This window comes from Protopterus annectens, chromosome 3.part1, assembly GCF_019279795.1.
Source record: "Protopterus annectens isolate FY-2018-M chromosome 3.part1, PAN1.0, whole genome shotgun sequence".
In the NCBI taxonomy this organism is placed as follows: domain Eukaryota; kingdom Metazoa; phylum Chordata; order Ceratodontiformes; family Protopteridae; genus Protopterus; species Protopterus annectens.
In genome coordinates, this window is record NC_056732.1 from 1,394,111,683 (window position 1) to 1,394,125,847 (window position 14,165).

General features: G+C 36.3%; 1 protein-coding gene across 1 annotated transcript in view; it reads right to left on the bottom strand.

Annotated features, from left to right (window-relative positions):
* Positions 1-14,165, bottom strand: part of LOC122798479 (bestrophin-2-like) — a 624,740-nt gene that overhangs the window by 376,482 nt on the left and 234,093 nt on the right. Inside the window, exons 2-3 of the mRNA XM_044067436.1 lie at positions 11,995-12,165; positions 4,832-4,926 (exon numbers count right to left, since the gene is read on the bottom strand). Coding sequence (XP_043923371.1) covers positions 4,832-4,926; positions 11,995-12,146 — 247 coding nt within the window. The 5' untranslated portion in view covers positions 12,147-12,165. The remainder of the gene's footprint in view (positions 1-4,831; positions 4,927-11,994; positions 12,166-14,165) is intronic.

Sequence of the window (14,165 nt, forward strand, 5' to 3'; positions counted from 1 at the left end):
TACCATTTGGGTGTAGCATCTCTGATTCCAGCTTTGATGTCCTCATTCAGATTTCCCTTTTTATCAGTCACATCTTCTGCATGCATTGGTAGCCCGTTCCACTGGTTTCCCTTCTATCTCAATTTACAGGTTTTCTTGTTTCCCTGATTTAATGCCACAGACACTGTCTTACCTGTACTCACTTTCATCCCATATACCTTCACTTTTGCATTCCAGTCCCATAGCATTTAATGAAGTTCCTGTTCAGAGTTTGCTTGTAGTACCACATCATCTGAATGCTGGAGCTTTGTTAATCTGTTACCTTCAGCTTGTTTGCTGATGTAGTTTATCACCACTATGAAGAGAAGTTGCCTCAGAGCTGAAAACGAATGCATACCAACTCCCACCAGGAGCCCCTCTGTGAGTGCGAACACTGTTCTTTTTTGTGTCATTCAGTCCTTATACATACGTTCATAGGTTCATAGGCAAGTGCTATGCAAGCTGCCATTGAAGGCCAGCTTAAGCCTAGCCAATTCCCTTTTTTTTTTTGCTCAAAATAACCTATCCCATTCGTTTTTAGATTGGGCTTAACCATTCCATGGTTGATAGTTATATATTACCCCCTAATGAGAATAATTGGGATTACACCATTGATAATTTGAGGTGACCCATGCATAGGGTAAAGCATTTAGGAGCTGAATCTGTCCATTATTAGCACAGGGGGCAGTCCTGGAGTAAATTTTCTGTGTCCCATTCATAGATCTAAGTTGAGCTTGAATATAGACAGGGATGAACTTTGTTTTATGTGGATGGACAGTCTGTTCCAGAGCAGCAGTATATTCTGTTAGCTATACCTGTCCTGAAAAAACATTCTGTTTTTGTTGCAGAAGAGGTTTAGATTCCTAGACCAAGTATTTCTGATGCCATTTGACTTGCTGATTTGCAGTAAATCCTTCAGTAATGGGTCAGAAGATACCTTGTATGCCAGATGCCAGGTCATCTCTTAGCAGTCTGTAGGATATTGAATATAGTGATAGAACTTTCAGTCAGTCCATGCAGGATATGTTGTTTAGGTCTTGTATCCTGTAAGTAAGGGCGTTCTGGTTATTGCATGTGTCTGGACAGTTACTTGTCAAAGGGTGCATTATATTTAATGACTGGCGTAATGATTGCTGAGTAAAGGGGGCAATGACATCCGTAGATGTAGACCCAATTCCTATGCTTATAAGCTTTGCAGTATAGACGGGACTTTCCTACAGCAATGGACACATTTTGGTCAAAAGTTAAATCACTGTCTACATAAGTTCCCAAATCCCAAACAACTTTTTATTGCCTGCACTAATTCTGTCAGTGTTTCTGGGATTTTAAACAATTGTAAGAGTGTCCAATTGAGCTTTATTGGTCTTGCCTTGTCATATGCTTTCTCCATGTCTAGAAATGGCTAGTTGAACTGGTTCATCTCCAGCTTCTTCACTATCGGCCTCATTGCAAACATTGGGTCTGTCATACTAATCTTTATCTGAATCCAAACTAGTTCTTTCCCACCAGGTTTAAGCTACTCTCTGTATCTGTTTATCAGTCAGCCTTTCCAGTATTTTCATTCAGTGTGACTGGAATGTGATATACATGCACTGCCTGCAGCTGTGAATATATACTTTGTGTTTTTACACTTTTCTATTCATCTGGGATACATTCTCTCTCTGTTTCACTGTCTGTCTTTCTCTCATCCCATATTAAGATTAGTAATCTTAGAGACTTTTCTCCCCTAATGCACCCAGAATTGTGGGTGGTGGTAATGGTTAAGATTTTTGCTTCATAGATACAAGGTTCAGAGTTTGATACTGACCTCTGATCACTACCTTTGTAGATTCTGCATGTTCTCCCCATATCTATGTGGGGCTCCACCCACCTGGAAGAAACATGTTATGTGTATCCACTTCAAGGATGGAAGATACCAGATTCATACCCAGTCCACTCAGTTAAACATGAGAGGTCTGCCAACGTAATGCACCCAGAAGTGAATAGTCATAGGCAGCAGCACAGACTCTACTTGATGCCTACTGGGGGAAGTGCCGTTTGCACCAACCAGTTCAGGCATCAGCTGTAGTGCACAATATCCATTAGACAGGAGAACATGGCCCATGGGCTGCATGCTGTGTTGAGGTTAGCCACTTTGGTGGTGTAAAAACTGCCTGTAAGTGATTTGATCATGCTGACTTTACAGTAGTTCATTTTTGTAAAGAAACACATGAACCACAAACCATGTTCTTTAAAAGTGAAAAGGTGATAATTTATATGCATTTAAAAAGAAATGTATTAAACGTAATAGGCAAATGCCACCTGAGAACAGAAACATCTTCAAAAACCCATTGAGAAGTTATTTATTTGCCATATATAACATCTTGACATAGAAGCAGGATTGTCCAGATATGTTGCCTGCTATTAAAGCACTCTGAAAATCTTTACTTCTACACAAAGGTACAGAGAGAATATGGCAGAAACTTGGCTTAGCTATATTTAAATGTGATAAACCAAGATGATCTACAAAAATGGATTATTATTCAACATATCTTGAAGTTACATTGATGCGAGATGGAAGTGGTAACCTTTATACAGGTGAAATGCTCATATGCACATCATGGAATCCTGGAACAGATAAATTTGGCTGTAGTCTGTAAATATAGTGTTAATATATTATAATGTTATGGGGAATGTATAGAATAGTCACATTTTATAATCAGAAGAGGCAATAATTTAAAATGAATTTTGGTTCATAATGCAACAGGCAACATAAAGCCTATAAATATGCATAGACAAATTATTTTCCTTGCCATGATGTCAGCATTACAAATGTATTAAACAGCACTAGTTATTCTGGATATCCTAAGAGAGTTATGACATTATTTTAATGATTCTGCAGTGTACATGACAAAAGTGATGTTTATATTGCTATTAGTACATGTACAAATATGGTGTTGGAAAAACTCAAAGGCAATTCAGACAGTGTACTTTGAGACATGAATGAAATTTAAGAAAGACAGGCAGGAAAAATACTTTGATGACAGTCATTACCAAGTTACACAGAAAGTGTAAAAATATTCTTAGAGGCAGTTTTGCATGTGTTTCAATGTAGTTCAGCACAGACTAAATCACCTTACCATTTGTCCATGGCCTCCTCATCAACTAGATGAACAAAAGGATGATATTTACAGCTAGCATCTCCACCACCTCTTTGTTGAGGAACACAACTGCAGGATAATGACAAGAAGCAATACCTCCAGGATAAACTGCACCTCTGTCAGCCTGGGGACCAACCCTTTTAACTGAACCCCCATTTGCTTTCCTTCCTTCCTTCCAAGTCAAGGCTGACCTTGCACCACAATCTGATAAGTTGTTTACTCTCTCATTGAAGCACATCACTGTGCTGTTAAATAACACTCTCCCCTTATCTTGTAGAAACTGATGCACATTCTTTATCAGATGTACCCCATCAACTCAATATAATGTTGGACTCTTTTCTGCAGTATAGGATGCCGTATTTCTTTACTTACAGGCTTGGCACTGTTGCCTTCATGAAACAATTCTGTTTGCACATCACTGCAGCCTTTGCATTGCCTCAAATAATGCCAGTATCACCTTAATTTAGTTTACTGCTGTCTCTTGTTAATTCACACTCTCACACATTTCATTTCTGAAGCACTTTAAAAGCTTCAGTGCAATATTATGTCATTTGCGTGCAAAGTTTAGACATATGGTATAGCCATTGCTTGTTCCTGTTCCTGCTAGATGGCCAGCAGTGTTTAACATTTCCTTTCTCATTTCTTAGCCAGCATGCTATCACTTAGCCCTGTTTGAAAACAAATGTCACGGCATCTGTGCTTTGTACTTAGAAATACCCAAAGTGACTGATAGGGTCTGTGATGGAACCCCTCCTATTCTGACTCTTTCATAACAACATGAGGAAGTAGTGCTTGCCAGCAAACGTAATATATAATGTACATAGTTACGTAGTACTTTGCTCTAGATCTGCTACTACTGCTACTCAGGCAAAGTTATAATTCATGTCAGTGAACTATAATCATTGTTAGCTGACCCTGCCGTAATTCTGAACCCAACAAAGTCAGAATCAGTAGTGTCTTCCACAAGCTGTTCAGACTACAGTCAACCATTTCCAGTGCATTTAGTATCTTATGATACAGCACTCACAAAAATGAACAAGAATCTAAATACCTGGGCTTTATCAATGATGGCTCTCTCTCCTTTCAGAAGCACTATTGCCACCAAAACAAATCATCCTCTAGGAAGTTTATACAATCTTCAGCATTAGATTACAGGCCAACCAAGAGTCAGGCTTGTCTCACCTCTCCTAACTACATGCTCGGTGTTCATCTGAATGGTCTTGAAGGCAGTCCCTTCTTTCATATTAAATACACTACAAAAAGCATCTAACTGAATTTATGCAGTTTGTACCCAACTTTCCTGAAAGGACACACTGTTCTTCAGGGTGACACAAACTATAGACCAGAGCAATTAGTCAAAATTAGAAAGGGATCATTCCGTGATTCAATAAGACTAACTCAGTCTGCAAACAGAAAAAGTAAGAAATGAATAGAAAGGATATCTAGCTATCCAAAAATGAATAAAATATCTTCCTCTTTCTCTCTCTCTCTCTCTGTCTATATAAATATAAATATATATATATATATATATATATATATATATATATATATATATATATATATATATATATATATATATATATATATAATGTATGCATGCATGTATCTAGACCATGAAAATGTTGTCTTTTGTTATGCAATGTATAAAAAATCTGAAAAGAGAAGGACCTTACCAAGAACAAAAGATATCGGAATTAGCTCTGCATACTGATTGCAGTAAACTGAGAATTTTTCAAAGAGACGCCTCTGACTTTCCCTGAGAAGGAACCTAGAGAGAATAGAAAATGTCTTAAATTAGCCTACTTGCCTTTCAACCAAGATAAAAAAATAATATCTATTGCACACACAAAACTTGTTAATATTTTATTTGTGTATTTTGTTTGCTTACTACGATTGTCCTAAATACAAGCATTTATAGAGCAGGTCTTGGAAGTAAAGGTTCAGTATTCATACAGTGTCAAGATCAAGCCAAAAAGTCTAATATGGCCTCAGGTTTATAAAGTAAGTTAAGGTGAACAACATAAAGCAGATATATATGTAGTATGAAAACAGATGATGAGATTCATCCATACATATTATGTGCCTATTTTCTAACAATATGTATATCTATATGTATATATACAGATATACTCTTGTTTGCTTACAGATAGTTATTGATCTGACTTCAGAGGGCTACTGTATGTTTCTATGAAACAACATAAAATATATTATTGTGGCCTGGCATGGACCAGCTGGAGATTTATAGATTTTCTGCTCATCAAAATGTTTAACTTCATGACATCTCTGATTACCACAGTTAATATACAGCTGAACTGTCACCATGTGACAGTTTTGCTGGTCAAGGCATAGCAATTAAATTTTGGCTGTACTTGACCCTTTTATTAACAAGCTATCATAATTATCACTTTCTTTTTCCTGATGTCATGATACTGTAAACAGCACTTATATACAGATCATATTCAAATCAGTACTCACAAAACAAATCCATTCTGACATGAAACTATGTTAACTATGACTTCCGGTAGATCAGGTTTATTATACTGGGATCGTTGCAACCCCCCATTATCTTCTCATTTTACAGCAAATACACTGGTTCTAGGTAGAATCAGACCGAGTTATACTTCTATACTTACTGCAACCACCACCTGCACTTTTGGCTATGTGCAACTTCATGGTTTATCATTTGCCTCTATTGCACAATTAGGCACTCTAGACCTCTTGTAAATGTTTGTGTACTGAACCAACACTAAGCAGGTGGTAGATGTACTTCTAACAGTGCAGAAATAGGGTCCAAGTCCCCCATGACTATAACAAGAATTACTTTTGAACTTGTTAACTGATCTTTATGGACCAATTTTAGACATTACCCAGGAATATATACTCAAAAAACTGAAATAAAAAAATTCATATAAAAAGGGTAAAAAATAATATGTAGCACATTTTAAAATACTTGGTTAGAATAAAACAATACAAAGTACAGTTTATAAAATATATAGTCAAAAAAGTTAAACAACACAAAGTACATTTAGTATAATATCCACCATCATATTAGAGCAGAATGATTTGGAGAATGCATGCTAATTCATATTTTACCATACACATTTACAGCATGGGAAAAGATGGGAAAAAAGTATTAAAAGTGAAAAGTAAAATGGGGGAGGCATGTATAGCATTGAGGGAGTTTGAGGGGATAGAATTAAGGGATAAGGTAGACATACGTATACTTATGTTTAAGAGAAAGTAAGTAAGGTGCCTTAGAAAGACGATGCATGTAACACATTTGGCTACAATAACAAGAAGATTTTAAAGGCATTGCAGTTGGCAGGGTAAGAGTCACTACTTTTCAGGGAAAGAGAATGGTCAGGAAGTCAGAAAGAGCTGGCCTCAGTTACGTGAAATGTCTTTTCATTAATCTGATATATTTAAATAAATGAGGCATGATGACAGAACTGCACATTGTGCTTTGACCCCTGCACACCTTTACACATATGTGTTAACTTTCACTCTACTCCCACCCTTTACCAAAGCCTTATATATTACCTTACGAAAAAGATCTTTCCCCAGCAGTATCACTAAACAAGACATTCACAAACACAGATACACCCGCATACATGCAGAACATTAAATCTATTCACTCACCTAGCCCTTAGTCTAATTTTAATTCATAAACACTTCTGCATACACACTCTACAACCCTTCACAAACACCAGTGCATATGCACTTCAACCCTTTCACAAATACCAACGTGTGTGTACACATGCACACACCCACCCACACACAAAAACACTAAATCTGTCTCCTTCCCTAGCCCATACTCTAGTCCTCACTTGTAAACACTGATGCATGCACCTTCGACCTGCTAATGCTGAAACTTTCTGTATATCCAAAATATTCCATAACTGAAGAAACTCCACTTAGTATGAATGCAAGGACATTCCGAACAGAAGAGGAACACTCAGTGATCCTACTTTTCAAATCTACTGCATTTGAAAATGACTGCTTTTGATAGAGCACACAGCAGTAAACTCTATAGATGACAAGTGCATTTGACAGTTTAACTGTAGCCATATGCATGTATTTATATACACTTATTAAGTAAAATGGCTGGAATTTCAGTATTCAAAGCATCGACACATTAATGTCGACAGCAAAATGCATCTCTGCATGCCTGATGATCAACTTCGGAGCAAAAAAATAACAAACATCATTTTCAGGGGGTAAGCCCCCCTGCTCCCCTGCAATCCATGCTATTTATATGTACTAATTCCAAAATTGCACATGCCCTGTGATTAGGGAATATACCCCTACCTTGGGTATTGGTGATTGCAAACACCTGTCAACCATCTGTTCTGTTGACCAAAGCATGTCAACAAACCAGATATCAACATTAGACCATTTTGCTCAGTAAAACTAATGTCCACATTAGAGCATTTCACTCAGTAAGAACAATCCCATTCATATGCAGGAACTAGAAGTATTTTCTAGCTCCTGGACTAATGATCCAGGTTTATACCTGCACTTTCAACAAAATCCCTTCTCAGAACAGAGGCAATCCATCACAACTTGGAAAACGAGATGGACAACTCTCTTGCAGGTATCGACAGTGAGCAAGGTATTCTTGAGACTATCGTTGACATACTCCAAGCTCTGAGTTTCATAGGAAATGTATTTAATGGCAGCACAGTACCCCGATCCCCCCCCAAAAAAAATGAACAGCTTCAAATAAGGAAAGGATGACAATCACTAGAAAGACAGTTAAAAAAGAATATATAAATGAAAAACCCCAATGGGAGGAAATATACCTAATCACAAATCTTGAAAATAAACTAGGTTCACAAAGGGATTAGAATTAGCAAACTACCAATATGGAATAATTTTGATCTTGATCTCATCAACAAATGATATAATATACTGAAAGGAACAGGCCTGAAACTAACTGACTTTTTCCCCAGTTTTTAGTTGACATTAAGGATGCCAGTGATGTGCAGTTTTAATGTTAAGTACACACATAAATATATATATATATATATATATATAATATATATATATATATATATATATATATATATGTGTGTGTGTGTGTGTGTGTGTGTGTGTGTGCATGTGTATACACACACACACACACACACACACATATATATATATATATGTGTGTGTGTGTATATATATATATATATATATATATATATATATACACACACACACACACACACACACACACACACACATATAAATATATATATTTATATATGGATAGATATAAATAAATAAGTGGATCATCCTCAGTCCTTTAAAACAACAATCTGCTCACATACAGGTGACCTGTTTTTAGTGATTCACAAGTCATAGAATCACTGAAGAAGGCTTTATCATGGTCCTGCAGTGGAGACAAGTCCTGTTCCCCCATTGCCATGTGGCTGACACATCAAGAATTAACAAAAAGTAATCATCAGCCCACGTGTTGACCAATCATGCATCGACTATTTGACCTGCTCCCTGATATAGATATATAGTAGCTGTAGATAAATAGATACAGATGGGAAGGGGCAGAGACAGACAGAGTTCAAGATGGTTGTAAATATTTATTATATAATACTGAATAAAATATGAGTCTTGTAAGGCGACTACTACATATTTAGATACGTAGCCTTAAGTATTCATGCGATGGCATTTTGTAACTGTAGTCCTTAATGTAATTAATTTAATTAACTGTAATTTTGTAATTGTAGCTGCATGTTAAAACATTATTTTTTCTTATCCTTACAGAAAGCACACATACACATGCATACACTTACTTTTCCGTTACACAGCTACATCTGTTAGGGACAGTCCCAATCAGTATTTAAGGTACACTGAATTGTGTCTGATAAAGTACATTGAATAAAACAGGCTGTGCTAAAAACAAGGGTTTTTATTCTTGAAAAAACAGAATTAAGTGCTTTTGGCTGTAACAATACAGCCATCATCAGAATTCCTGGAAACTGCAAAGAGGGGGAATCGTATCTATATAAGAAAATAACGCAGATTGCTTTATATCAGAGTTCTTGTACTGGTGGACTAGATCTGGTAATTCACATTTTTCATGGAATTCTGATGAAGGCTGTATTGTTACAGCCAAAAGCGCTTAATTCTGTTTTTCAAGAATAAAACCCCTTGTTTTTAACACAGCCTGTTTTATTCATTTTACAAGTTTTTGTATTTTGGGTAATTTGTACTTTTGGTCTGATAAAGTACATCTCAAAACAGAAACTCATCATAATTTCACTAGTTGAAGTCTTACACATACGTTTAACCGTATGGTAATATTTCAGCATACTATTTATGAAAATCCACATGTGATCTTTTGTAAGCTCATTCTGCATGTTAATATCTTTTGAAATCAACATATTACATTAGGGACAGGGCATGTCATTCATGTTAGTGACGATTTAACAAGAATTATTTAAGACAGGAAAGGAAAAATAATTATAATTCAAGGAAGGTTCAAAATATAAATAATATATCTAGTGCTCACATTTGTATTATGACTACTTTATCAGGCATAGCCAGCAAAATAGACCAAAGCCTTTTTACTCCATTGGAGTAATTTTCAACAATGAAAATGTAAACAAATTAAGATAGACAGGCAGACAGATACTCATATAGGTAAATAAACCAGTGTTAAACAGCAGGGCATATATGGATAGGTAGATAAACCAGTTTTAAAGGGCAGAGTATAGAACATTGATTAGTACTTCTGGTGAATGCTAAAAATTGTCACTCTGTAATAGGTTAGTTAGATTAGTAATCCATTATGCTCCATGTATCATGTATCAGTCAGGTTTTAGTTAACTACTGAAAGACCGATCATTAAGAACCTAACAATGTATTCAAAATGTGACACTGTGCAACCTCTGGAAAAGGACATGCCTTTTTCCCAGCTGGTATATGGCGTTGCAGGTTGTATGTATAAGTCAGGGCGCATTAGGATGCAGAGGGCTTGCTCTCTTAAAAAATGCTCTTGTACTTTATTGTTATATTTCACTGGGTTTTAGAACGTCAGTTTAATGGGTTATTTTTATGAATAATTAATGTTTCAGCAGTTGATTATATCTATGTAACCATGTCATCCATTATTTCACTGACCTGTTGCTTTTTACCCCTTTTTTCTACAAATAATGACTGAAATGATTAATTATTAAGTATGCTGCTAGAAATGTAAAAGATAATACAATGAAATCATATTAAGACATTATTGGTTTGTGCATATAAGCATATGTTATGCTTTTCATGTACATCGTTCATGGGTGTGCATTTAGGCAACAGTATAGTTTATTGTCACAACAGTGCATTACTGTAGCAAAGACAAGTGTTGAGGCTAAAAGCTTTGGGCTCTAACCTGTGGTATAAACTTCTCTGACATTGTTAAAGTAATTGTACAGTAACTAGTGGCCCATAAATTTAGATTACATTAAATTATCTAGCATAAATATTATCATTTTGTATAATTTTCTTATCACTTGGTTGACAGAATTACTTGAGTAACTCATCTTGCAGACTGTTTTACTATATATTTATATATAATATATTACATATAATATATTAATATAGTATATATTATATATATAAAACCTATATATATATATATATATATATATATATATATATATATATATATAGATATATATTTGGGAGAATGTTTTATTATACATTTGCTGTTTAACCATTGCCATTTAACTTTATTTTGTCTGTCTATTGATTCATTAGTTAGCATTCTGAATGGCTTCTACTATTATTTTATAGTATATTTGGTTGTATGTATACTATGGAACCTCTTAATACATATTTTCTTGGATTGTTCTGTACACAGCTGTTAACATTTTTCCAAGGTGCTCTTTGTCCTCTTGCCTACTAGCCATCAAACTTTCCCCTGTCAGACTTCATCCCATTCATTCCTCTGTGGGGGGGGGGTTCTTCATAACTGCAGAGGTGAGAGACATCTGGAGGCATCATTCAGACAGCCACAAGGGTTGCTTGTGCCCTTGCTGGCATCACAGCTATGAAGACATTTATGGGGGTCCTATGTCCACCTTCTGCATAAAGAGACAAGTGCTTCACATCACTGAGGGGCTCAGAATGCATTTCCCATGAGCACATGTTCTTGTAAGTCAAATGTGCAAGGCTAATACCTGCCTGTGGCTTGATGAGGCTAATGGCCATCACAGGCCATGGCTTTTGCATCCTAACAATTCTTCTGAGAGGACTGGTGCATTCTTGGCAGCTGTACCTCACCTCCCTCTATGATGGGAATGCCTGTCCTCCCCTGACAGCTTTGTTAGACATCCAAACCACTGACTGACCCCAGGTTGCCTGGGCTGCAGTCAGAGCTTTAGCCATTTGTATCAATGAAGCTGGCTTAACTGTTAATAATTTTACGTTTTATAGTTCAAGCAATGTTAAGTAGTAGTTAATACCATTGTTAAAACTATACACTGTTCAATGTTATGATTCTTTGAGGTCTTAGAGCCTGCTGCCATGGAATCCTCCCAAGTTGGACAGTCCCAGTCAACAAATGTACTAACTAAATAACTAGCAAAATGTGAAAATAAGTCAGACTCCTAGAATAGTAAGCCGCAGCAAACACAGTATGCTTTGCTTTAAACTTTTCATGCTGTATCATAAAACAAGAAGAGCCTTATCAATAAACTAGTTCCTTAGCATAAGACATCATACTGCATAAAGTCATAATTATGCCGTTTATGTGACTTGAACTTATTAAACTGGGTAGAGCATATACAGGCCATGTTATAACTTTGTAGTTCCTTAGAAGGCCTTCAGTAGTAGTTTTAGTTTGTACCTGTAGATTCCACTGAGGCTAAAATATAAAATAAGGAAGATGAGGAACTCCCGGTATAGCAGTTTATATATGCTTCCTCTCCAGTGGAGCAGCAGCTGGGAAAAGGTTCCCAGGCGGGCATCGGCCACTTGGCTGGTATATGTCACTGTCATTAGAGGATCCAGTGAAGACCTAAGAAAAACAAAATGTGAATTACCAGATCTAGTCCACCAGTACAAGAACTCTGATGTAAAGCAATCTGCATTATTTTCTTATATAGATACGATTCTCCCTCTTTGCAGTTTAATTATCACAATGTTGCTACTTTTAAGAGACTCCTGTGAATTTTACCTTAATACTAGTTAATACTGAGTTTATCCACTTTTATAAAATCACCTTCAATAGTTTTCACTTCACCATAATTAAATGTTTCTGGCACTGCTTCTGGAATACAGACAAGATGTACTCAAGTCTGATAAAATTCTTAGGTGATATAAAACTTGAAATGGAAGGGTATGCCTTGATTGTTGACCGTAATCCATAATTTCAGTGTTTTAAATCACACCCAGTGGAGTAATCGAAATGCCCAGTTTAGACTCATTGCCCACCACTGCTTCCCCTACCACACCTCACATTTCACACGTGCACAACTCTTGCATTATTGACTTCATGCACTTGTTAAATGACGCATCCTTAGTTACTGATCTTTTACAACTGTAATCATTTTTTAAGAGCAATCCTATTTCTATTCAAGTTGTATAGTTCTGTATGATCCCATGATATAGACACATCCTAGACATTTGTTCGCATCCAGTCTCAAAGTCATATTGTTCTCTGAGATGTTCAGAAAAATGTACTCAACTGAGTATATAAAACATGCTTGGCTACACACTTGATCACACTTTCCATCTAATCAAACTGTTATTATATTCTGGATTTTTAAATTTAAAATATTATATTAAAGGCTGAAATTTGTATCATATGACAAAAAGTGTTCAGGTCTTATAGTTCACCAGATAAATACAATAATGTCAGCCACACACCACATAGGAACACAGTTTCAACGGTTAAGAATAATAAAATTCAAAACAGAACATGAAATTAAAACCAGAAACATCATTAGAACAAAAAGTACATCACACAGTTGTATACATATATTACTGTTCAGGCTTAATAAAGCAAACAGGAATACAAGATACTTACAGACAGGCAATAGTCAGTACAGTCATAATGTAAAGCATAAGAAACAACATAATTTAAGGTTTAAGTTATTTACAGCAGAATCATGTAATATAAGAATCTGTATGCTAGTCAGCATGACCTAAGTGAAAAATCTTATTCTTCCTTTGTTTGTTTCCTTTGTTTTTATCATTTGTTAACTGGGTAAAATGTCTAGTTTGTGCTTGATAATAGAATGTATTTCCGTCACTAGCTGAGTTTAAGGAGAAAAATAAGGATAAAATATTTCAGTGCCATTAAAGGATCTTGAGAAATTCTTGCTGAAGGTGTATGATTTGTGTGAAGAGTGAAAAGTGATTCAGGCACAGAAAGTTCAAAACTAAATATTGCAGCAGATGATTCAGGATGGAGAGGTGGTCTGGGCAGTGAAGGAGGTGATGCAAGAGGATGGGTGTGGAGTGCTGGTACTAGTTCAGCCCCCCTAGGGGGAGACAGATGGTTTGGTTCACTGTACTGCTGGCACCTATAAGAACAGTAGATAAATAATACGCAGTACTAGGGACCATGGACCATGTGCTTGGTTCTATCAAGCTGTTCACAATAACCTTCATGGGGTCACAGATGCATAAGGAGGAAGGCATTGCATGACTTCACAATAACATGAGTGTGCAGACCAGACATTGGACATAGGGGCATTGAGTTAAAGAAATTCCCCTTAGCTTTACATTTTAATGATGCAGCATGATAGTGAGGGGTGATTGTATATTTCTTTGGCCAAGGAACCAGTTGTAAAAGAGGACACTGTAAACTGAAGGATTTGGATGACCCCAGTATGTGGAAGGGTTAAGTCAGATCTTTAGACTACAAGGATAATGACATGTTTTCCCCACTCCTTTCTGGATGATGACTCTAGCTGGTTCTTGCCTTGCCCAGTGATGGGGAGAAAATAGACTGGGGAGGGTAATGGTCAGCATTCAGGGAAGCAAACAGAATGGCTCCCTCTTGAAATGTCA